Source organism: Scyliorhinus torazame, chromosome 13 (genome assembly GCF_047496885.1).
Source record: "Scyliorhinus torazame isolate Kashiwa2021f chromosome 13, sScyTor2.1, whole genome shotgun sequence".
Classification (NCBI taxonomy): domain Eukaryota; kingdom Metazoa; phylum Chordata; class Chondrichthyes; order Carcharhiniformes; family Scyliorhinidae; genus Scyliorhinus; species Scyliorhinus torazame.
This window is the reverse complement of record NC_092719.1, coordinates 26,699,885-26,723,421: the sequence shown is the minus strand read 5'-3', so window position 1 is coordinate 26,723,421 and position 23,537 is coordinate 26,699,885. Positions and strand designations below refer to the sequence as shown.

The 23,537-nt window shown below is 47.7% G+C and overlaps 1 protein-coding gene across 5 annotated transcripts in view; it reads left to right on the top strand.

Annotated features, from left to right (window-relative positions):
- Positions 1–23,192, top strand: part of LOC140387908 (SH3 and multiple ankyrin repeat domains protein 3-like) — a 1,536,301-nt gene extending 1,513,109 nt beyond the window's left edge. For 4 of the 5 annotated variants that reach the window (XM_072471211.1, XM_072471213.1, XM_072471209.1 and 1 more), the window contains one exon: positions 22,609–23,192. In XM_072471211.1, coding sequence (XP_072327312.1) covers positions 22,609–23,164 — 556 coding nt within the window. In that variant the 3' untranslated portion in view covers positions 23,165–23,192. Of the gene's footprint in view, positions 1–14,531; positions 14,567–22,608 lie in introns of all 5 variants that reach the window. The other variant, XM_072471212.1, reaches the window with a different exon arrangement.
- The last annotated feature ends 345 nt before the right edge of the window (positions 23,193–23,537 follow it).

Below are 23,537 nucleotides of genomic sequence, written 5' to 3'. Positions count from 1 at the left end.
CGGCGGACATCGCGCCGTTGGGGGAGAATCTCGCCCCTTAGAACTGTCACTGGGTGCCTGCCATTAAATATGTCCACATTACAGGCAGAAAACTAGTCTTGTTGGGAACAGGGGTACTAAATAGGGCTACAATACCATAGCGGTAATTTTCCACTGTTATTATCCCAATTGATGTTAATACTGGACAAGTCCGATCCCAGAGTAAAACCTGGTTTGACAGATCCCAGCTTTTCTTCTTCGGAAACCGTGGAAGTCAGTTATTGAACACATTTGCAAGCAATCTGCCAGTGTACTTTTAACACAAAGAATAAAATGTTTATTAAAGAAGAAAAATTAGCTACATTACACCAGACAAAAGGTTTCGAAAGATTTCAATACAGATATCAGAAAATAACTCTACCTCACTTTATCCCAGCAATACCCTTCTCGACATAAAAGCCACTATCTCAACAACCAAGCCTTGGGCTGGCTCAGTTTCAAACAATTTTCTTCTGGCAGACTTCTGAACATTCACTCAATGCCCTTCCTCCCTCCCCGAGGCACCCAAAAAGCACACTCTAGACTCACTATGACTTTAACTTGAGAGTAAACACCATATGACTTCCCTAAGCTCAGTTCCCCAGCAATCTGCAGGGTTTCTTCCTGGAGCGTTATAGACTTTCTGTGGCACGATCCAATGGCCACGCTGCACCCGAAAGGCAGTTCGCCGCAGTGCAGAGTGGCCAATAAAAGACGGGAGGCCCCGCTCCCGGGATCTACCCGCTCGCACGCCCATTGTGGGCGGAATAACTTTTTGGCAAATCTGCATATTAGAGCGAGGATTTATACCCATTTGGAAACAAATGGACTCATTAGCGATGGACAGCATGGTTTCCTGAAGGGGAGGTCGTGCCTCACTAACTTGATCAAGTTTTTTGAGGAGGTGACAAAGGTGATTGATATGGGGAGGGTGGTGGATGTTGTTTACATGGACTTCACTAAAGCTTTTGACAAGGTGCCTCATGGCAGACTGGTATAAAAGGTGATGTCACACAGGATTAGAGGTGAGGTGGCAAAATGGATACAGAACTGGCTTGGTCACAGAAGGCAGAGTGTAGCAATAGAAGGGTGTTTTTCTGAATGGAAGCTTGTGCCTAGTGATGTTCCACAGGGATCGATGCTGTAGTCTCTGTTCTTTGTAGTATACATAAACGATTTTGAGTTAAATGTAGCTGGTCTGAGAAGTAAATTCGCAGATGACACCAAGGTTGGTGGAGTGGCAGATAGTGTTGAGGATTGTCAGAGAATACAGCAGGACAAAGATAGGTTGGAAACTTTGGCAGAGAAATGGCAAATGGAGTTGAATCCAGACAAATGTGAGGCAATGCATTTTGGTTGGTCTAACATAGAGGGGAAATATACAGTAAATGGCAAAACTCTAAGGAACATAGAAAGTCAGAGAGATCTGGGCATACAGGTCCACAAATCTTTGAAAGTGGCAACACAAGTGAACAAGGTAGTCAAGAAAGCATGACGAATGCTTGCCTTCATTGGATGGGGCATCGAGTATAAAAACTGGCAAGTCATGCTACAGTTATACAGAATCTTGGTAAAGCCGCACTTGGAATATTGCGCACAATTCTGGTCACCACACTACCAGAAGGATGTGGAGGCTTTGGAGAAGGTGCAGAGGAGGTTTACCAGGATGGTGCCTGGTCTGGAGGATGTTAGCTATGCGGAGAGGCTGAATAGACTCGGACTGTTCTCATTAAAACGACGGAGGTTGAGGGGTGACCTGATCGAGGTCTCCAAGATTATGTGGGGCACGGATAGAGTGGATGGGCAAGCACTCTTTCCCAGGGTGGAGGGGTCAGTCCCCAGGGGGCATAGGTTTAAGGTCCGTGGGGCAAAGTTTCGGGGAGATGTGCGAGGCAGGTATTTTACACAGAGGGTGGTGAGTGCCTGGAACGTGCTGCCAGGGGATTTATGGAAGCAGCTACATTAACGGTGTTCAAAAGGCATCTTGACAAATACATGGATAGGATGGGTATATAGCATCCGGAAGTGCTGAGTGTTTTCTCCTAGGATGGTATCATGACCGGTACAGGCTTGGAGGGCCGAAGGGCTTGTTCCTGTGCTGTATTATTCATTGTTCATTGTTCTATTCCCGAGGGACCGGAGGTTTGGGATTCATCCCCTTTGCGTCAGAGACCTCGGGTGAGCACCGTTCAGCACTGGTCTCCACAAATGGCGACCAGACGGTACAGCACTCATGGGGGTCGGAGGCCCCCAGTTGTGTGCCCTTTAGGGAGGGTGGTGCCCTGGTACTGCTGGTGCCACCCTGGCTGTGCCAGCCCGGCAGTGCCAGGGCACCACCCTGCATCCACACATTAACTGACTGAACAGCTCTTCTCTCATTTCCTGTGTCTCTGTTTCCCTGGACCCCTGTTTCAAGGCAACAGCCCAGCATTTTCTACTTTATGTTTTTTGTTTTAGCTTCATTAAGCTATTAACCCTTTAGTAACCCCTATCTTCACTTCAAGGGTTGTAAAAGTTGCCAAGGTGGCATTGCCAACTGGCATGGACACTGCCAGGGTGCCAGTACGGCACTATCAAGGTGCCACGCTGGCATTTTTTTGCGCTCGCGCAATCGAGCCGGGGTCCCCAGTGTTGGGGGGAGGGGAGGTACCCAACTCACAAAAAACAAACTCTCAATGAAACTAGGCCCGGTTTTCACCTTTCTTAACATACAAACACAAAATATAAATGAAACTTAAATTACACATTCTTCCGCACAGCACATATTGCTTCCTACTAGTATAACTCCTCCCAATGCCTCTGATTCACTCTATAAAATCATCCAAGGACAGGATAAGGGAACCGGTTCAGTTTCAGTGATCTGACCAAAGTGAAGCTAAATTATAATGTTGATCGGGCAAATTGTTCACAATGATGAAAGGAGCAAATCCCACAGGTCACAGGTTTAAAATGGAGGAACTGAAATAAGTAAGAAAATGAGGGAGAACTTTATCAAACAAATAAGAACTAATTTATAGAGCAAGTTACTGGTAAAGGATTTTAAAGTGAACCGTGTAAATAAGGATTGGTAACATAGTGGTTATGTTACTGGACTAGTAATTCAGATTCAAAGGTCTTAAATTATAATGAGACAGGAGTTCAAATTGCTCCACAGTCAATATAAAGTTTAAATTCGATAAAATAAAGGGCGGCAAGGTAGCACAGTGGTTAGCTCTATTGCTTCACAGCTCCAGGGTCCCAGGTTCAATTCCCTCCTTGGGTTACTAGCTGTGTGGAGCCTGCACGTTCTCCCCGTGTGTGCGTGGGTTTCCTCCGGGTGATCCGGTTCCCTCCCACAGTCCAAAGATGTGCAGGTTAGGTGGAATGGCCATGCTAGATTGCCCCTCAGTGTCCAAGAAAGTTAGGTGGGGTTACGGGGATAGAGTGATGGTGTGGACTTAAGTAGGGTGCTCTTTCCAAGGGCCGGTGCAGACTCGATGGGCTGGGTGGCCTCCTTCTGCACTGTAAATTCTATGATTCTATGAAATCTGAAATAAAAGCTGGTATCAATGATAATGGCCATGTAATCACTTGATTGTCTTATAAACCTGTATGGTTCACTAAAGTTTTTTAGGGAAGGAAATTTGTTGTTCCTACCCAGTCTGACCCACATGTGACTCCAGACCCATAGCAATGTGCTTAACTTTCAACTGAAAATGCTTCACAAGCCACTCCATTGTCACCACCTTCTCAAGGGCGGTTAAGGAATGAACCATGATTGCTAGCTTTACCGGCAACGCATATTCATTTCATATTAACTATGTTTAATTGTAAGCAGGTGGTTATAAACTGGGCATTCACTAGAGTGCCCTATGAGCAGACGTAGACAAAATCTCTGCTTGTTGAATTATGAGGTGCATGCTTGTAATGTGCAGCCCTGCGAATGAGCATAACAGTGTGAAAAGATTGGCTCCAGTTCCATCCTTCACCAACTGGCTTCTGAGAATAGAAAGTGAAGTGTGCAATGGTGAAACGATTAAAAGCGGGGATGTTCAAGCGGCCAGAATTAGAGGAACCCAGATATTCAGAAGGTTGCAGGGCTGGTGGGGAGTACAGAGATAGGGAGGTGCCAGGCCATAGAAGAATTTGAACACAAGGATGAAAACTTTAAAATCAAGGTGTTGTTTACTGAAGAGCTAGCATCTGTCAGTGCGTCCAAGGATGATGAGTGAACAGCATTTGGTGCAAGTTAGGACTTGGGCAGCAGGGTTTCTGATGACCACAAGTTTACCACAAGTACGATGTGGAACCAAAGCCAGGAGTGTGTTTGAATAGTCAAATCTAGAGGTAACAAAGGTATTGTTGAATGCTCTCTCTCCCCATCATGTTCCTGCATATCTTTTGTTTATTTCAGGAAAGCTAAAAGAAATGATATTTCATGTCTGCTTTTTTTGAGGGTCTGCCCTACACACAGAAACATGGGTCGGCATCTTTGGGGAAGCTGGAAATAATTGTACGGGACCTCAGATCCCTTGTGAGCTATAGAATGGTGCGGGGATTTCACTGAATGTTTCTGTCCCAGTCAGTGAGAGACTGATGGAGTGTTGGACTACCAATTCGAGAGGTTGGTACCTCCAGTAATAGAATATTAGACTCCCAGTCAGAGAGTCCCGAGTTTTTAAAGGTGGAATGTTAGACTCCCAATCAGAGGTTGAAATTTCTAATGGTGGAATGCCCTGTGGAACAACAGATGTAACTGTGCAAGAAGAGAAGCCATTACAAGCGATACCCTAGCAATGATTAGATAGATAAAAATGGAACCAGGCAAATCCAGTTCCATGCAGCTGGAAAGCCATTGGAGGAAGATGGTGTGCGAACTGTACAAAAGGCTGCACATAAGTTGAGAAAGATGAGGAGGGATAGTTCATCATTATCATAGGATGTTTGTGACTTTGATAAGAGCTGGTTTGACATTATGGCAGTGGCAGAAACCTATTTGGAGTGAATCAGACAAGGAGATCCCGGATAGATGGACATGGAGTTTGGGAGGTGGCAACACTTTCAAGGGCTTTAGAGGGGAAAGGAGGTTGGAGATGGGACACTAGTTTGCAAGGACAGTGATTGTTTTTTTGAAGAGCAAGGTGATGATTGGTGATTTAAACAAAAATGATTATACCTGAGGTGAGTGAGAAATGAACAATATCAGCTTAACAGATGGGTCTCAATAACAAGATGAGCACAGAGAGAGCATGAAGGGAGATATGAGTGAAACCAGAGGAGGAGTTCAGGGTAGGACAGGGCAGGTTATACCCTCCAGGCTAGTGGAAGGAAAGAAAGCAGTAGAGGCAGCGGATCAGATGGTCTCAATCTTGGAGCAGAGAAATCCATGAGCTACTGAAACCTATTAGACACAGTTCTTCCAAAAAAATGACCAAGTGTCATTTTGGGCGGAGTGATTCACGCCTGGTGTTGAGTGTGATCCAGACCAGTATTCATCCACATTAAAGTCATTTTTTTTGGAGCTTGAAGAGTTTCTCACTGGAAAATCCTAGAATTTATTTTCTGCAGTGGAGAACTAAAGTTGCCAGCAAGACTGGCTCTTCAGAGATCAGGCCACCATTTTGTAAGTGTTCCCAGATCTCAAAATGAGGTTGAGGGTCCTCCACATCCCCCACCCATGGACATCCTTAACCTCCCCGCAGACATGGGCAACACCCCCAACCTTCGACCCTGGAGGGGTAACCACCTCCCCCATCACTAAACATCAGTGTGACTCTTTCCCCCCCCCCTCCCACCCACCAGGCATGAGGGCGACCCAACGCCACACCCTTCCATCCTCATGGGCATCGGAACCCCCCTCCCAAGTGAGCATACCCCATCACAAAGTTTCAGGCCCCCCATTTCAGGTTCGCCCCATGCCTCCCTTATCCCTCCCCTCAAGCCTCACCCCTTGACTGTGCTGACCTGGCAACCTGGCAGTGCATAAGCTAAGGAACAATGAAGATATTGTACTTGGGTAGGTGCCAGAGAACAAGGATTTTAATTGAGAGGTTGGAACAAGACAAGATGCTCAAAGGAGGAGAAAGTGACAGAGGAGGAGAAGGTCAGATCTGCATGTGATTTGGTGAAATGAGCCAGACCTTTTCTACAAAGGTCTTGGTGGTGTAATTGTTGGAAGTTACACCCAGGGAGAATGACGTCAAACAAGGAATTGAGGGGTTGTACTATTGTTTAAGAAAAAAACATCGGTGTGTGATATGTAAAAGCATCAAGAAATGAGGCCAGATGGGTTGAATGAAGGCAATCAGATAACAGGATGTGTACTATAGACAGAGATAGATAGATTCTTGATTAATAAGGGAATCGGGTTATGGGGAGAAGCAGGAGAATGGGGATGGGCAACATATCAGCCATGATTGAATAGCGGAGCAGAAACAATGGGCCGAATGGCCTAATTCTGCTCCTATGTCTTATGGTCTTATGGCAGTGGAAGGGATATCAGGTGGGGAGCATTTTAGTGGAAGTGATCATAATTTAGTTAGATTTAGGGGAGTTATGATAAAGGCAAAGACAGAGCAGGAATAAAAGTTCTTAATTGGGGAAAAGTTAATTTTGCTAAGCTGAGATGTGATTTAGCCAAAGTGGACTGGAAGGAGCTACTTGAAAATAAATCAATGCCAGGTCAGTGGGAGGTATTCAGGAAATGAGGGTTCAGAGCATGTATGTTCCCTTGAAAGAAAAGGGTGGGAGTAACAAATCTAGAGTCTCTGGATGTCAATGGTCTTAAAGAAACAAACAAAGAAAAATAGGAAAACTTCTGGCAGATACCGAGGGCTCAATGCTACAGAAACACTGGAGGAGTATAAAGAGTGTAGGGGTGAAATTAAAAAGAACATTGGAAAAGTAAAAAAGGGCATAAAATATTGGAAAGTAAAATCAAGGGAAACCCAAAGGCTTTTTTTATAAATACATAAAGAGCAAGAGAATAACTAAAAAAGAGTAGAGCCTTTAGGGACCTTTCGGGTAATCTATGCGGGGAATTGGAGGGTGTTAGCAGTATTCTTCGTGAATATTTTGTATCTATTTTCAAAAAAGGAAGGAACAATACAGACATTTCAATCGGGGGAAGGAGTGTGAAATCTTAGATGAAATTAACATTGTGAGAGAGGAAGTATTAAGGGGTTCAACAGTTTTGAAAATGGATAAATCTCCAGACCCATGTGAAATGAACCCTAACCTTTATGAAAAGCAAGAAAAAAAATAGCAGAGACCCCGACCGTCATTTTCCAACTCTCTTTGGCTACAAGTATGGTGCCAGAAGATTGGAAGACCACCACCTTACCATTGTTTAAAAAGGGAGAAAGAAATAGACAAACTATTTCCAAGCCAGTCAGCCTATCCTCAGTGGGTGAGAAATATATTGGAAAATCCTGACAGAGGGACGGGATAAATCTTCATTTAGACAAACACGGGTTAATCAAAAGACAGTCAGCAAGGATTTGCTCAGGAAAGCTGATGTCGGATTAACATGATATTTTGTGGAGATACCAAGAAGTTTGATGAAGCTCGTGCATTTGGTATCATCTATATTAATTTTAGCAAGGGTCTTGATAAGGTCACACATGACAGACTGGTCAAGAAAGTAAATATGCATGGGATTCAAGGTGAAGTGGCAAGTTGGATCCAGGAAACTAAGGATAATGGTCTGTTGATGCGTTTGTCACTGAAAGCTGTTTCCAGTGGTATTCCACAGGGCTCAGTACTAGATCCCCTGCATTTTGTGGTATAGGTAAATGATTTGGACTTAAATGTAGGACTTATGATTGAAAAGTTTGCAGACGCGGTGAGATTATCTGGCCTCGCCTTGGTGTGTTTATCCGTGGTGGGAGGACGCCCACCATTGGGTAGCAGCGGGATCTTCTAGTCCCACCGCTGTCAATGAGATTTCCCATTTAATCCACCCCACATTGCCAGGAGACCCGCGGCAGGAGGTCCACCATCGGCAGGACCGGAATATCCCACCAGCGTGAACAGCCAGAGGATCGTGCCCAAAATAAAAATTATAATGGAGAAGAAGGCTGTAGGCCACAGGAAATTATCAACTAATCCAAGGGGCGCAACAGTGGCAAATGCATCCAGTCGAGAAAGGTGTGAGGCAATACATTTGGACAAGAGTAACAAGGCAGTGGAATCCACAATAAAGAGTAGAGTTCTGAGAGATGTTGAGGAACAGAGGATCCTTGGATTGTATGTCCACAAATCCTTGAAGGTGACCGGAAGGTGCTCAAGAAGGCACACAGATACTTGCCTTTATTAGCCAAGGTACAGAATACAAGAACTGGGAGGTGATGCTGGAACTGTGTAGATCATTGGTATGGCCACCGCTGGATTACTATTTGTAGGCAATTTGAGGAGAAATGTTTTCACCCAGATGGGGGTCCAGCACTCACTGCCTGAGAGGGTGGTCGAGGCAGTAACCCTCATAACATTTGAAAATACTTGGATATGTACTAGAAGTACTGTAACTGCCTACAAGGCTATGGAACCACAGCTGGAAAGTGGAATTAGGCGAGGTAGCTACTCGATGAGTAGAGTACTCTGGGATTAGGCGAGGTAGCTACTTGATGGGCCGCTTGGTCTCCTCCGGCATTATAAATTTCTATGATTTTATGATTAATTTAGGGAAGGTAGTTATCACCCTTCAACTAGGTTTCTGTCAAGGACATGGGGCGTCATTCTCCGACCTCCCGCCGGGTCGGAGAATGGCCGTTGGCCGTTCCCGCCCGTGAATCCCGCCCCCGCCGAAGTCTCCGGTACCGGAGATTGGGCGGGGGCGGGAATCGGGCCCTGCCGGTTGGCGGGACCCCCCGCTCAATTCTCTGGCCCGGATGGGCCGAAGTCCTGCCCAGAAATTGCCTGTCCCGCCGGCGTAAATCAAAGCTGGTATTTACCGGTGGGACCAGGCGGCATGGGCGGGCTCCGGGGTCCTGGGGGGGGCGCGGGGCGATCTGACGCCGGGGGGTGCCCCCACGGTGGCCTGGCCCGCGATCGGGGCCCACCGATCTGCGGGCGGGCCTGTGCCATGGGGGCACTCTTTCCCTTCCGCCTCCGCCACGGCCTCCACGGAAGAGATGGAAGAGACTCTCCCCACTGCGCATGCGCGGGAAACTGTCGGCGGCCGCTGACGCTCCCGCGCATGCGCCGCATTTCCGCGCCAGCTGGCGGGGCACCAAACGCCATTTCCGCCAGCTGGCGGGGCGGAAATCCCTCCGGCGCCGGCCTAGCCCCTCAATGTTGGGGCTTATCCCCCAAAGATGCGGAGCATTCCGCACCTTTGGGCTGGCGCGATGCCCGTCTGATTGGCGCCGTTTTGGCGCCAGTCGGCGGACATCGCGCCGTTGGGGGAGAATTTCGCCCCTTACCTCTGGCCGAGTTGAGTGAGGGAAAGAGTTCGGACATTTATGGACAGATTCTGTCAGTGACCAGGCTCTATTGGATGAAATGAAGAGGAAGTGGGAGGGTGAACTGAGTCCGGTGTTTAGTGGGTGGGTGTCGACTGAGGCTCTTCACAGGATCAACTCAATCTCCTCCTGTGCCAGGCTCAGCTTGATTCAGTTCAACGCGGTGCACAGGACGTATCTGACCAAGATGAGGATGAGTGTTTTTTGCGGGGGTGGGGGACAGATGTGAACATTGTTCTCGGGGGCTGGCAAATCATACCTGTATGTTCTGGTCGAGTCCTCAGCTTGTAAACTTCTGGGTCTCCTTCTTTAACAACATGTCAGGTATTCTTGATATCGAGCTGGAGGCTTTCTGCATGTGGCCTCATGCGGGGTTTTGGACTTGCCGGTGAAGGGAGATGTCCTCAACTTGCCTCGTTAATAGTCCGGAGGAAACTTCTGCTTGGGTAGACATCTCCTACTCCACCCAGTCGCTCGGACATGTTGGGCGACCTGATGGAGTTCCGATATCTAGAGACGGTCAAGTGCGCCATTAGGGGGTCAGTAGATGCATTCTAATTGAGATGGCAGCCATTCATTTCCTTTTTCAGAGAGTTAGTCACAATTAGCTGTTGGGGGGGTGGGATTTAGTTGGTTAGTTTTTCGGGATATGTTGAAGGGTGGGGTTCAGTGGGGTTGTTAAGTATTGATATTTTTGCATTGTATCTTTAAGTTTTTGTTGTATAGCGTAGTGTTATTTTGTTGTCATGAAAAATTTCCTCAATAAAGGTATATGGGCGGAATTCTCCCCCCCCCCCCCCCCCCAAGCCGTGTGGGAGAATCGCCGGGGTGCCACGCGAGTCCCGCCCCGACACCCGCACGCGATTCCCCCCCCCCCCCCCCCCCCCAAACCGGCGCGGCGAGAATCACGGCTGGCCATTGGGAGAATCGCCGCTCACCGTTTGTAACGGGCGAGTGGTGATTCTCCAGCCCGGATGGGCCGTGCGGCCTGCCCAACACGAAAGGTTCCCGCTGGCGCCATCCACACCTGGTCGCTGCCGGCGGGAACAGCACGGGAACGCTGGGGGGGGGGCGGCCTGTGGGGGGGGGGTTCCTGCACCGGGGGGGGCCTCAAAAGGGGTCTGGCCCGCGTTCGGTGCCCTCCGATTGGCGGGCCGGCCTCTCTGAAGGAGGACCTCCTTTCCTCTGCCACCCCACAAGATCCATCCGACATCTTCTTGCGGGGCGGCCTCGGGGCGGACGGCAACCGCGCATGCGCGGGTGACGTCATTTACACGGCGCCGGCCACGTCACGTACGTGCCGCCAAGGCCCGGCGTGCGTAAATGACGCGACGCCACTCCTAGCCCCCAGGGGTGGGCGAATAGGGGGCTGGGACCCGCCACCGACGCTGGAGTGAAACACTCCAGTTTTCACTCCGGCGTCGGGACTTAGACTCCCGATGGGAGAATTGCGCCCATGATTTTTAAAAACACAGAGATAGCCTGCAGAGGGAGCCAGTCATTGGAAGATCCAGACTTTTGCATTGATTGGTTTCTATTAGTTCCCTGTTTTCAATGTTACTCACTGACTTTTTGTTGAGACCTCCAGTCCCAATCAGTCCCTTGGTTTCAGGAATCTCAGGAAATCTGCAACAAAAAGTAATGACACCTTGGATTTCCACAACACGCTAAGCTCTTGATTCCAATCATGCCACTGTGACACATTCCAAAGTGGAGGCTGCACCCCATCAGAAAAAAAAAATTAAAGCTTTAAGATCCAGGATTCTGCCAACAATCCTATTTTACGCTTTGAGTTCTTACACTGGAGTGCTGTGAAAAAGGAGCAGCGCTGAGTCTCAGCATGGTCAATAAGCCACAACCAGGCAGGACCCTGATGGGCACTGACGGGATGGTGAATTACCCATGGTTGAGCTGGAAGTCATAGTGACAAGTCTACCAAGAATCAGAGACAAAGGTTAGGTGGTCTACAACTGACCCGAAGTAATGAAATAGGGGTCAATGATATAGGCTCATCTCTGGTCATCTCATCCATGCGGAATAAATTCAGAAAATCCTAGAGTAATAAATAAACTGATCCAGTGATACACCAGCCTCACAACGCACCATTGCTCATGGCACCATACTGACAATGGAACATTACTACAACATGGGCTTTTGGAAAGGAATGACTGATGATATTTTGGATTATAATCTAATATGTAAAAATCGCATTCTTACCGAGAACCTGATTTCCTTAATAATGTGTAACTGTTGCATTTGTGTGTGATTATGGTTAGCATGGATCTTCCTGTATGGGATGCACCATTCACTGAGAACATACCATGGCTTTGGCTGTTTAAGGATCCTGGCTGCTAATGTCTGCCTCATTTGCCAACAGGGAATCTTAAAATCAGATTAGACTTGTTTCAAAGTCCCTTCAGGTCTCAACTTCCTTTCTTCCAAAATGTTATTGTTCAATATGGGACAGAGATAAGATAACAGTGCTCTGTTTGACTGCTATACTCGACACACTCAGATCCCCCCCCCCCCCCCCCTCCACTCACACACCTACACAGTCCTGCCTGATGCCAGAGGCATGGGGGCAAAATAGCTTTGATCTAAACTCTTGATTAGCACAAGGCGACAGTGAACTTGAACATTGGATTCAAACGTCACACATTCCATACAGCGGCACGGTAGACAGTGGGTAGCACTGTTGCTTCACAGCTCCAGGGTCCCAGGTTCAATTCCCGGCTTGGGTCACTGTCTGTGCGGAGTCTGCACATCCTCCCTGTATCTGCGTGGGTTTCCTCCGGGTGCTCCAGTTTCCTCCCACAAGTCCCGAAAGACGTGCTGTTAGGTGAATTGGACATTCTGAATTCTCCCTCTGTGTACCCGAACAGGCGCCGGAATGTGGCGACTATTGGCTTTTCACAGCAACTTCAGTGCAGTGTTAATGTAAGCCTACTTGTGACAATAAAGATTAATATAAAATTTAACATAAAATATTTGGTATTCATTTTTGGACCTAATAGAAATCATTCATATGAATGGAAGTACACAGTCTAGTCTATTCTTCCATAGAATCCCATTAATACAGCAGTACTTCTATTTCCCAAGTTCATATGCAACGGATAACTCAGACAAAGTTTCCAGTTGCTATGGTTTGCTGCTTGAAGTGAATTGACAACTCACTGTGGTTCCTGCATGGTGCAGCTGCGCACACATAATTGCCCAATAACTTGGCGTGGAATGGGAATGTTCCACTGATGCAAGAGAAGCTGCTGCTGAGAGGACAGTGTCTAAAACACACGAGGTTCTCACACACACACACACACACACACACAAAGGAACAGCATTCTCTTGTGTTTGACCTAATACCCTGCTTTGTCGCATGCCTCTCAGCCCAGAAACAGATCCCAGCAACTTCTGTTTTAACTCAAGTGAAGACAGAGAGGGTGAAAATGCTCAGAAGCTCTGGCACCCTCTGTGGAGGGGGGGGAAGTGGTTCAGGTCGACAACCTGTTTGTCATTTCCGATGCTGCCAGACCTACTGAGAATTTCCAGTGTTTGTTTTTATTTCAGATTCTCAGCACCTGCAGTGTTTTGCTCTTGTCCTCTTTTTAAATTTCTGTGTCCACTTGCACAGCTCCTGAAAGTCATACAGCACTGAAGGAGGTCATTCAACCCATCGTGCTGAAAGAGTCCCACTCCCCTCCTCTTTCCTCATAATGATGCAAGTCTCTCGAGTACCCTTTTCCCTTTTTAAAGTTACTGTTGCATCGACTTTCGCCACCCTTTCAGGCAGTGCTGTCCAGCTCATATTAACTCTGTGCAGAAAAAAAAACTTTGTCCTAATTTCCCTTCGATTCTTCTGTCAATTACATTAAATCTTTGTCTTTTGGTTACCGATCCGTCTGACACTGGAAACAGTTTTTTCTTATTTACTCTTATCAAAGCCCTTCGCAATTTTAAATACCTTTATTAAAGCTCCCCTAACCTTCTCTGCTCTAAGAACAACCTCAGCTTCTCTTGTCTCTTCGCCGTAAATTAAGTCCTTCATTTGTGGTTTCTCTACAGTAAATTCCTGTATCCTCTCCAAAGCCTTCACATGCTTCCGAAGGAAAAAGCACCAGCTGCAGGCCCTATTCAGTGGGTTATAAAGGTTCAGCATAACTTCTTTGCTCTTGTGCGCTGTACATCTATTGTAAAAACTCAGGATCCCATATTTTTTATCAGCCTTATCAATTCGTCCTGTCACCTTCATGTGAACCACCAGGTGTCTCTAGTTTCTGCACTCGCATTACTGTTGTGCCAGTCTATTTGTTCTTGAATCGTTTTCTTATTTCATTTTTGAAAGCAGATGCTCTGGATCCTAGCAGACTCAATGTGACACTGAGTTCTAGAATCCAGCTACCTGGCTGAGTGTACTAGAACCTGGGTCCCGAACAAACACTCAAAACCTCTAGAACCTAGTTCCTTGAGAACACAATTCAATAATCTAGCACTCACAGCAGCATATCACAAAGCTGTATGAACCAGTGCCTTAGTAACAGTGACCTTATTAACAGTACCTGATCCTGGTTGCATCAAAGACAACTGCAGGTTCTAGAACCAGGCTTCTCTCTAGGGTTGGAGTGGAGTTCTAAAACCAGGTGGACTTTGCAGAATTTTTTAGTCACCATCAGCATTCGAGTACCTTCTCTATCCTCCCCAACCAGTTGTTGTGAAATGTGGTAGTCCACGTAGTGAGGTAGGGTTCTAGAATCTTTCACTCTTAAATCTCATTAAATGCTCACTCTTTTAAATCTCATTTACACCTTGGGGTAAGAGTAAGCATGTCACAGGCTACTGCTTAATGCAAGTCCTTCCTGTGTAGTGCCATCAATGGAAGGATAGGCGGGAGGGGGGGGGGGGGGGGTGAGGCTGGACTCAGACTCTGAAGGGATGTGAAGCAAGTCTATTATGGAAGTGTTTACTGTTAGTGTTTGTAGTGGAAATGTCTGGTCATATTCATGGATTGATGCTAACATTTCTCTCTCATTGCCTCTTTTTTATCCGCTCACTGTGCATGCGTTGTGGTGCTCTGTCTAGAATCACCTCGAGCCTCAGGAGGGTGAGCAAATTGTGTAAGTGCTCACAACCAACCATTCACCACATCCCATTACCCCCTTGGGTTTTGTTTTGTTTGGATTGTTTTAATTCTGCTGTCTAGTAGACTGTGAATGCTGTCCATGGTGAAGGTGAAGTGTTGGACTGTGCTTGTTGTGTGTGTGCATGTGGATTTTGTGTTTCATTCCCTCCCCCCTTTATATTTGAGCTATTTCTAACCCTTCTACTCTCTGCTCAAAATCACCAGTAGGAAAGTGAACAAAATATTTAAGAACAAATTTCAATGCCTGGATTCCCCCTCCCACTACTGATAATGATCTATCACATTTTCATAGAATGGACCTATTTAATGAGTGGGCCAGCACACAGTCCACAGACTCTATATTGAGTGGGCCAACACAATTCGCCTAGATTCACAGGCATGGGTATCAAATGGCCCAGAACACTGTTCCCTAGACTTTCAGGCATGGGTTAGATAATCCAGCACAAGTTAATGCAATAAAAGTCTCCTCATATAGCCCCTGCATAGGTTCTAAATTAATTGAGTTTGACTTTAGCCTCAATCAAATTTGGGCTCACAAGCACAAAAAGGAGCTTTACTCTCTGTTTCTAACCCATGCTGTACCGGACCTGGGAGTGTTTGATGGGGTGGTACAGAAGGATCTTTACTCTGTATCCTAGCCTGTCCTGCGCCTATCCTGGGAGTGTTAATGAGACAGTTTTACTTTATATCTGACTCAATATATGTCTGCCACGGGAGGCCTTGACGGGAGTTCCAATGCCAGGCACTTTCATCCTTCATTTTGTTGACAGCGAAGGCTCAAAAGCAAAGGCTGCACAGGTGAAACTGCAGACCAACAGGTGCAATAAAATAAGACAAATAAAATCCCCAATCTGTTTATGAGACTCAGCGAGGTGATGGGGCTTGTCGGAGGCCAAACCTCTTATGTAATTCTTTGTTTGTGTGGTGAAAGTAACATTCTGAGTCATTAATTCACTCCGTCCATATCTCCTTCCCTGCCTGCAACCTAAAAACAGTTAGATCGCTGCCCAGAATTTCTGTTCCCAGATTTGAACAAAGCAATACCTTCCATCTTGACGATTATCTTGAGTAGTACTAATATTACAAAATGTACTCACTTTTACTTTGAGTTGAAGGTCACTTTCTGACTGCAAACAGGTTCTGTGTCTCCAGTTTTCTGGCATGGGGTGACAGCGGGAAAGGCAGCGGCTTCCTCCCTGTCCCCACACGTGCTCAGAGCATTATCCCAAAAGGTCAAAGGTTACCTCCCAATGTTCAAGCATGATGTAACGCAGTCACAATTTTAACACCCCTTCACACACAATCTCCTTATAAATGAGTAATCAATATCACAACTGTGATGTAAATTTGAGGTCCAAATTGTCCCTTCAAAACAAAGCTCTTTGTGTTTAATGCAAAATTATCGAAACAGTGAAACAAAACAAAGAATAACTGACTAAAATAAATGGGTAGGGATCATCCAGTGCCACCCTTTAAGAATCCTTTGCTGCTGCCTCCTGTAATGGGAAGGGAAATTTGCATCTTTTAGCTCTAGGTAATGTTGAGTGCTGAGTTTGAATCATTGTGTTTTGTATGCATTATAAACCTGCTCTGCATTGTAGGATACACCAAGTGCTGGTGCTCAATGTCTATGAAATAACCTGAAGGCTTGGAGTGAAAGAGGTTGGACAGTGAGACGAGGCAGCATCACTGGGAGTGCCTTTGATTTCAAGCTTCGACAATTCCTGACCTTGAAAGTGACCACTGGGGAAAGAAGAGGGAAGCACCAAGCCAGGACTGCATCCTTGTCATCCCCTTACCAGGAAACAGCCCCACCTTGGGCTTCCCTCGAACCTGTTCCTGTTAGGGAGAGGAGAAATCAATCGTCCAACTTTTCCTTTGGGTGGATATGTAGAGAAGGAAGACTGAATGGAATGAGGGGAAGTTGACTAAAGTATAGCCTAAGCTAATCTTCAAGAGCATTAGTTGCCTCAATCTACCTTGGTTGCATTTTTAAATGGTAAAGGCTCCAGCTCTCCACAAACTAAATCCTGTCGCATTCAGCCACACTCAAACTGAGGCGTCCCCGACACACACTGCTCCCCTGCACTCAGTCACCATTGCACTCGGACACTTCCTCATAGGCACAGCCTCCACTCCGCTCACAGGTTGCTCCCACACTCTCTCAGTCACCCTACATTCAGCTTCATATCACTCTCAAATGCCTGCTCACTTTGGTAGCCACCCCCCCCCCCCAACCCTGGCATTCAGACCCTCCCAAGACACAGTTCCTCCAGTCGCACTCAGACCCCTCCCTCACTCAGACACCCCGCCCCTATTTCACTCAGTACCCCCTACGCTCACACCCTCCCCCACATTTGGAAACCTTGCACTTTAATCCCCTTACACACTCAGATCCCCCTCCACATTCAGACCTCCTCATTGATCTCAGAGATATCTGAAATAGGCAGAAGTAAAATAGTCCAGTACAAAGGAACGTTATTGGAAAATGGCCCTGCAACGTCTTGAGGCATTCAAGCAAAGTGTCAGGCTGCTATGGTGACTGGAATTACGATGGCAGGCAACCCACCCATCTAGTACACCGCAAAAAGTCTTCCACTTGCAGAAACTCTTCCAATTTTCTTTCCAACCGGTTATAAGATATTCGGCACTCACTTCCAGAGGTCTGGAAACAAAGGGTTTCCTGATGTCTAACCTAATTTTTTGGCATTTATTTACCCTGGTCCTCCACCCAGAACTTTCAGAGCTGGGATCAATAGACTTTTGTTACATGAGAATATTGAGAGATATGGCTGGATTTTATGCTAAGGTCAAGCTCCCTGCACCCAGCATAGATTTTGGGTACGTGCCTCTCTCTGCTTAGCCAGTTCACCCCACTTTAGTTTCTCACGGGACAGTCCTCAATGAATATGAGGCAGAACTTCCATCTATCTCCAGGAGGATGTCCCACCTCATAGAGCTGCCGGCCAGCCGGAAGCTCTGCATGCTCGCAGTGCCAAGCGGTGGTCACTGCTGGTACTGCAGGTAAATGTGAGATCCTGGAGACAGTCCCCAGCGAGGAGGGCAAGGGGCTAGTTGAATGGATGGGGGTGGGGACATGGTGAGGATGAACGGAGGAGGTATAACCGTGGGAGGGTGCCCTCCAATTGACAAAGAGAGCACAGGAGGGAGGTTACCTCCCCTACTTTTTACTGACCAGCAGCTTAGGCCTTTCCCGACACCTCCTCTATCACAATACTGGTGGGATGAGGACCTTAACTGGACGTTAATTAACCACTTCGGGACCTCATTTGGACCCCGGATAGGTGACCCATCCAGCGTCTCTCTGACCACCTGTAAAATCGGAAAAGGGGCAAGGCTGCAGGTATGCTGTCAATGGCATGGTGCCATCATGCAATCAGCCATGATATCTTTGAATGGCAGAGTAGACTCGATTGGCCAAATGGCCTACTTCTGCTCCTACGTCTTATGGTCATATGATACCCTAATTTACAGGTCGGTCTGCCCATTTACCCACTCATAGGTGACCTGTGAAACTCAGCTCCTGGAGTTGAGATACAGATTCACTATGATCGAAGTATCAGCTGTGACTTAGTTGGCACCATTCATGCCACTGAGTCAGAAGGTTAGAGGCTCAAGTCTCACTTTAGAGGCTTCAGCAGCAATATTTGGGCTGACATTCCAATTGTTACAGTACTGAGGGAGTGCTGCAGTGTCTGAGGTGCTGTCTTTGGTTGAGATGTTTAATGGAGGCCCCATTTACTCTTTCAAGTGGAAGTAAAGGCCCCATGATACTATTTCAGAGGAAAGCAAGGGAGTTATCCCCAAAGTCTTAGTCAATATTAATTCCTCAATCAAATGATCACCAAAAACAAACAGGCCATCTGGTTATTATCCCGTCTGGGAGCTTGCTGTTCTGTATTTTGTTCCTAAACTTCAATAGTACTTCATTGCCTGTAAAGCAACTTGGGGAATCCTGAATATAGGAAATACATGAACCTCCTTCCCATCAATGGAAACAATCTCAGATAATCAGCAAATTATTAAATCAAAGTTACCAGTGAGCATAATACTGGGCGCGATTCTCCCACGCCGCGCCGTATGGCAGAATAATACTGGGCGCGATTCTCCCACGCCGCGCCGTATGGCAGAATCGCCGTTCGTGCCATTTTTTCCCGCGGCGTCGATCCGGCGCCGGCAGGCGATTCTCCGAGAAGCGGAGAATCAGCGCCATTTGCACCAGCACGTTCGGTGCAGCACCGGTCGTGGGCCGCTGTCCGGGGCCGGGCCGCCGATTCTCCGGCCTTGATAGGCCGCGCGGAAACGGCAGAGTCCCGCTGCCGCCGTACACCCCTGCTCGCAGCCGGCGGGAACTCTGCGCGTAGGGTCGGGGGCGGCCTGTGGGGCGGGGAAAAGCGCACCTTCACCAGCGGGGGCCTCCGATGGGGTCTGGCCCACGATTGGGGCCCACCGATCGGCGGGTCGGCTTCTCCAGCCCCGGCCCTATTTTATTACGTGGCCGGCCCCTGAACCCCCACGCCATGTTGCGTCGGGGCCGGCACGCGGTGGAAGTCCCCCGCGCAGTCACGGGTTGGCGCGGCCCAACTGCACATGCGTGGGTTGGCACGGCGCCCATTTGGCACCGGGAAGAGAGGCTGGAGCGGCGTGGATCGCTCCAGCGCCGTGCTGGCCCCCTGTGGGGGCCAGAATCGCTACTGCCCGTGCCCGTTTCACGCCATCGTGAAACGTGCGCCGCGAACGCTCTGTCGCCATTTCGGAGAATCGCGCCCATGGTTCCCTATTTCTTTTAGTCAGGTGAATACGTGCCACTCAATCCTGATTGAATGCTAATCCAATCCAGAGCCAATTCTGCATCATCTTCAATGAATTTAGTTTCAGTGTTACTTCTACCAGAAACCTCAGCACCATCCTCAAATTTAGCCCCCCCCCCCCAACAAGTCTGCTCCACCATTCACTAAAATAATGATCTTTGAGCACGGAATATAGAATTCCTACAGTGCAGAAAGAGGCCATCCGTCCCATCAAGTCTGCACCAGCCCTCTGAAAGAGCTTCCTACCTAGTCCCATTCCTCCACCTGATTCCCACAACCCCACCTAACCTGCACATTTTTGGACACTAAGGGGCAATTTAAAAAAAATATATTTTTTATTCTCCTTTTTCACATTTTCACCCAAATCTGCACCCAACAATAAACAATGATCAATAATGAATGCAATGCCAATCCCCATATCAATAACAACGATCCCATCCTCCCACCAAACACCCAAATATAAGCCCGCATGTTAACATAAACAAATGACAAAAAGGAATCAGGAATCACCTATAGTCACCATTAACACATACAGTCTCCCTCCCCCCCAAACCTCCCAGCCCCCAACCCCCTAATGTTCGATGTAATCCAATTCTCAAAAGTGCAGAATTAATAATGCCCATGAATTGCAAAACCCTTCTGTCCTTCCCCTCAGTTCAAATTTGACCTTCTCAAGACTCAAGAATTCCAGCAGGTCCCCCCGCCACGCCAGGGCACAGGGTGGAGAGGTTGACCTCCACCCTAACACGATCCACCTTCGGGCGATCAATGAGGCAAAGGTTACAATATCTGCCTCCGCACCCGTCTCCAACCCCGGCTGGTCCGACACCCCGAATATGGCCTCCCGAGGGCCCGGGTCCAGTTTCACGTGCACCACTTTAGAGATTACCCTAAAAACCTCCTTCCAGTAATCCTCCAGCTTTGGACAGGACCAAAACATATGAACGTGGTTTGTGCCCCCCCCCCCCCCCCCCCACAATGTTCACACACATCTTCTACCCCCTCAAAGAACCGGCTCACCCTCGCCCTTGTATGGTGCTTCAGCTGTATGATCCCCAACCTCGCAGACAAGGTGGAGGCGTTCACCCTCCGGAGCATCTCACACCAGAACCCCTCCTCCATACCCTCTCCCAATTCTTCCTCCCACTTTGCCTTGATCGCTTCCAGCGCACCTTCTCCTCTTCCAAAATAGCCCCGTAAACCACTGATACTACCCCCTTCTCCAGTACCCCTGTCGTCAGCACCTCCTCCAGCAATGTGGAAGCCGGCTCTACTGGGAAGCTCTGTATCTCCTTTCTGGCAAAGTCTCAAACCTTTGTGTCTAAATATTTCCCCCTGCTCCAGCCCATACTTCTCCCAGCTCCTTCAATCCTGCAAACCGACCCCCAAGAAACAAATCTTTTAGTGCCCTAATTCCTTTCTCCTCCCATCTCCAAAAAGTTCCATCCCACTTCCCTGGCTCAAATCTATGGTTCCCCCGAACCGGCATTTCCCTTGACCCTGCCCCCAACCCGAAGTGCTGGAGAAACTGCCTCCAAAGTCTCAACGAAGCTATTACTAACGGACTCCCTAAGTATTTTCCTGGGACCGTCGGGAGCGGCATTGTTGCTCGCGCTTTAAATCCCATCCCCCTACTCAAACTCTCCTCCATTCTGACCCGTTAGGAGTCAACCCCTCTGACTCAGCTCCATACCTTCTCCACATTTGCCGCCCAGTAGTAATACATCAGGATTGGAAGACCCAAACCCCCTGCCTGCCTTCCTATCTGTAGTAGCACCTTTCTAATTCTGGCCACCTTCCCTCCCCATATGAATGAGGTAATCATCCCTTCAATCTCTCTAAAAAATGCCTTTGGCAGGAAACTCGGCAGACATTGGAAAATAAACAGGAATTACGGCAATGTATTCATTTTAACCGCCTGTACCCGACCCGCCAGTGACAGAGGGAGACTATCCCACTAAGGGGCTATTTAGCATGGCCAATCCACCTAGCCTGAACATCTTTGGACAATTCCATTTCCATTTCACAATTCCATTTTCCCATAGAATCCCTGTATCTTTTGATTTCTTTAAAGAAATTGTTCGGCAGTGCACTCACAAGCAAGTCCACTGATATTCCTTCAGCATGTTCGCTCACATATTGTGAAGACTTTGGTTATAACGTCCCCCTGCTTTGGGACTGCACTAGGAAGCTCATACATTCATTGCCCAAACTCTGCTGAATTGGATGGTACAAGTTGTAGTATAAGGGTTTTCAGGGTTGTGAGACTGGAGAAACAGTACTGCCCTTATGATGATGGAAGAGACACATGACCAAAAAGCCGAGAGGGAAAATGCTCATGGTTTAGACTGAGTTCCACCTAATCTTGTATGTCTGTCTATAATTATGTTTATCCTATAACCAGTTATAGTTCAAACATACCTATGACTCAGCTATTTTTCCTTAACCAGTGGCAACCAACAAACCATATGGTCTCAGAGATGGAACCTTATAACACTAGTTGGCAGGGAAAGGACACTGCAATTGATCGGAGTTCCACAGGCTGCAAAGGCCACAAAAATTAAAGTTTTCTGATTTATTGTCTTATTGATCCCTGCTTGAGAATGCTTGTTCGGATGTTGGATCAAGATCAGATCGTTCTTGACTGTAATCTCCCTCCACAGTCAAATAGCTGCACAAGGTCACTGTCAAGAATGGAGAGGAGAGAGGTAGTAGAGAAAATTGGTTGGGGAGGAGGGGAGGAGACCCAGACATAGAAGCAGGAGGCGGCCATTCAACCCCTTCAGTCTCTTCTGCCAGTCGGTTAGATTGCGGCTAGTCTGCACCTCAACTCCATTTACCTGCATTGGATCCATTCCTTTACAACCTTGCCGAACAAAAAAACTATCGATCTCAGTTTTGCATTGTTCAATTCTTCCCCAGCCTGAACAGCTTTTGTGAGGAAGAGAGTTCCCGATTTCCAGGAAGGTCTTTGAATTCAACCTCTCCTCAGCAGGTGTTGTCTGTCGAGCGTGAAAATTCAGTGTAAGTTTCTTCATGCAGGAGAGTGGAGCTGCGAAGGCAGCTTCACCGGGTAGACAGGCTCTGACACTTGAGCACACGTTGCCCTGGGTGAGTGGCTGGGGCGAAGTCTTGGACATGACAACCTCCTAATTCTTTGCTTTCTTTCTCTTTTTATCTACAGACTTTTCAGTAGTTTAGGAGAGCTGAACACGATATCCCAGCGGAGCTTTGGGGCGACATTCACCATCCGTCCTGGCTCCAGGCAGCCTGTCGCCCGCCGGGCCCCGAGCCCTGGGAAGCCCGGTGTCGAATCAAGGACAGAAGCCGGCATCAGCTCACCAAGGCCCTCGCCACTCTCCACCCCGACGCAGACCCCCCCCACCATCCTGAAATCTTCCAGCCTCAACATTCCCCATGAGCCCAAGGAGGTGCGGTTTGTGGTGCGGAGCGCAAGCGCTCGCAGCCGATCCCCATCTCCCTCCGGTGTCGCCATGCATTCCTTGCTCCCCCCCAAGCCCTTCTGCCAGAAACCCATGGCGATGTGGAACAAGTACGACGTAGCGGACTGGCTGGACAGTCTGAACCTATCAGAACACAGAGAGAGCTTCTTACACAATGAAATAGAAGGCTCCCACCTACCCGCCTTGGCAAAAGATGACTATGTGGAACTTGGAGTCACAAGAGTGGGACATCGAATGAACATCGAACGGGCTTTGAAACATTTTATAGACAGCTAGCTCCACTGGTAGGGGAGAGGAGGGGGTGGGTGGGGCTCTCAACAGATCTGGGTTTTTTTTGGGGGGGGGGAGGACAGGGGGGGACTTTTTTTTTAAAAAAGAAAAAAAATTACACTGCACTGAATGGTGGATAAGGGCAGAGCTAAATCTGAGTGACGTTGCTATGGTTAATGTTGCATGAATATTATGGGATGTTGCTTGGTGTCATTCCCACTGAAGCTTGACCAAGGTTCCAGTGAGAATCGCAAATTTTTTTCGTTTGTTTTTCTCAGAGAAACAAGGGGAAAAAAATCAGCGAAGATTTCATTCAGTTGCCTTCAAATAATCGTTGCTTGTGAAGGGAATCTCTGGCTATCTTCCTTGAGCCCACGGA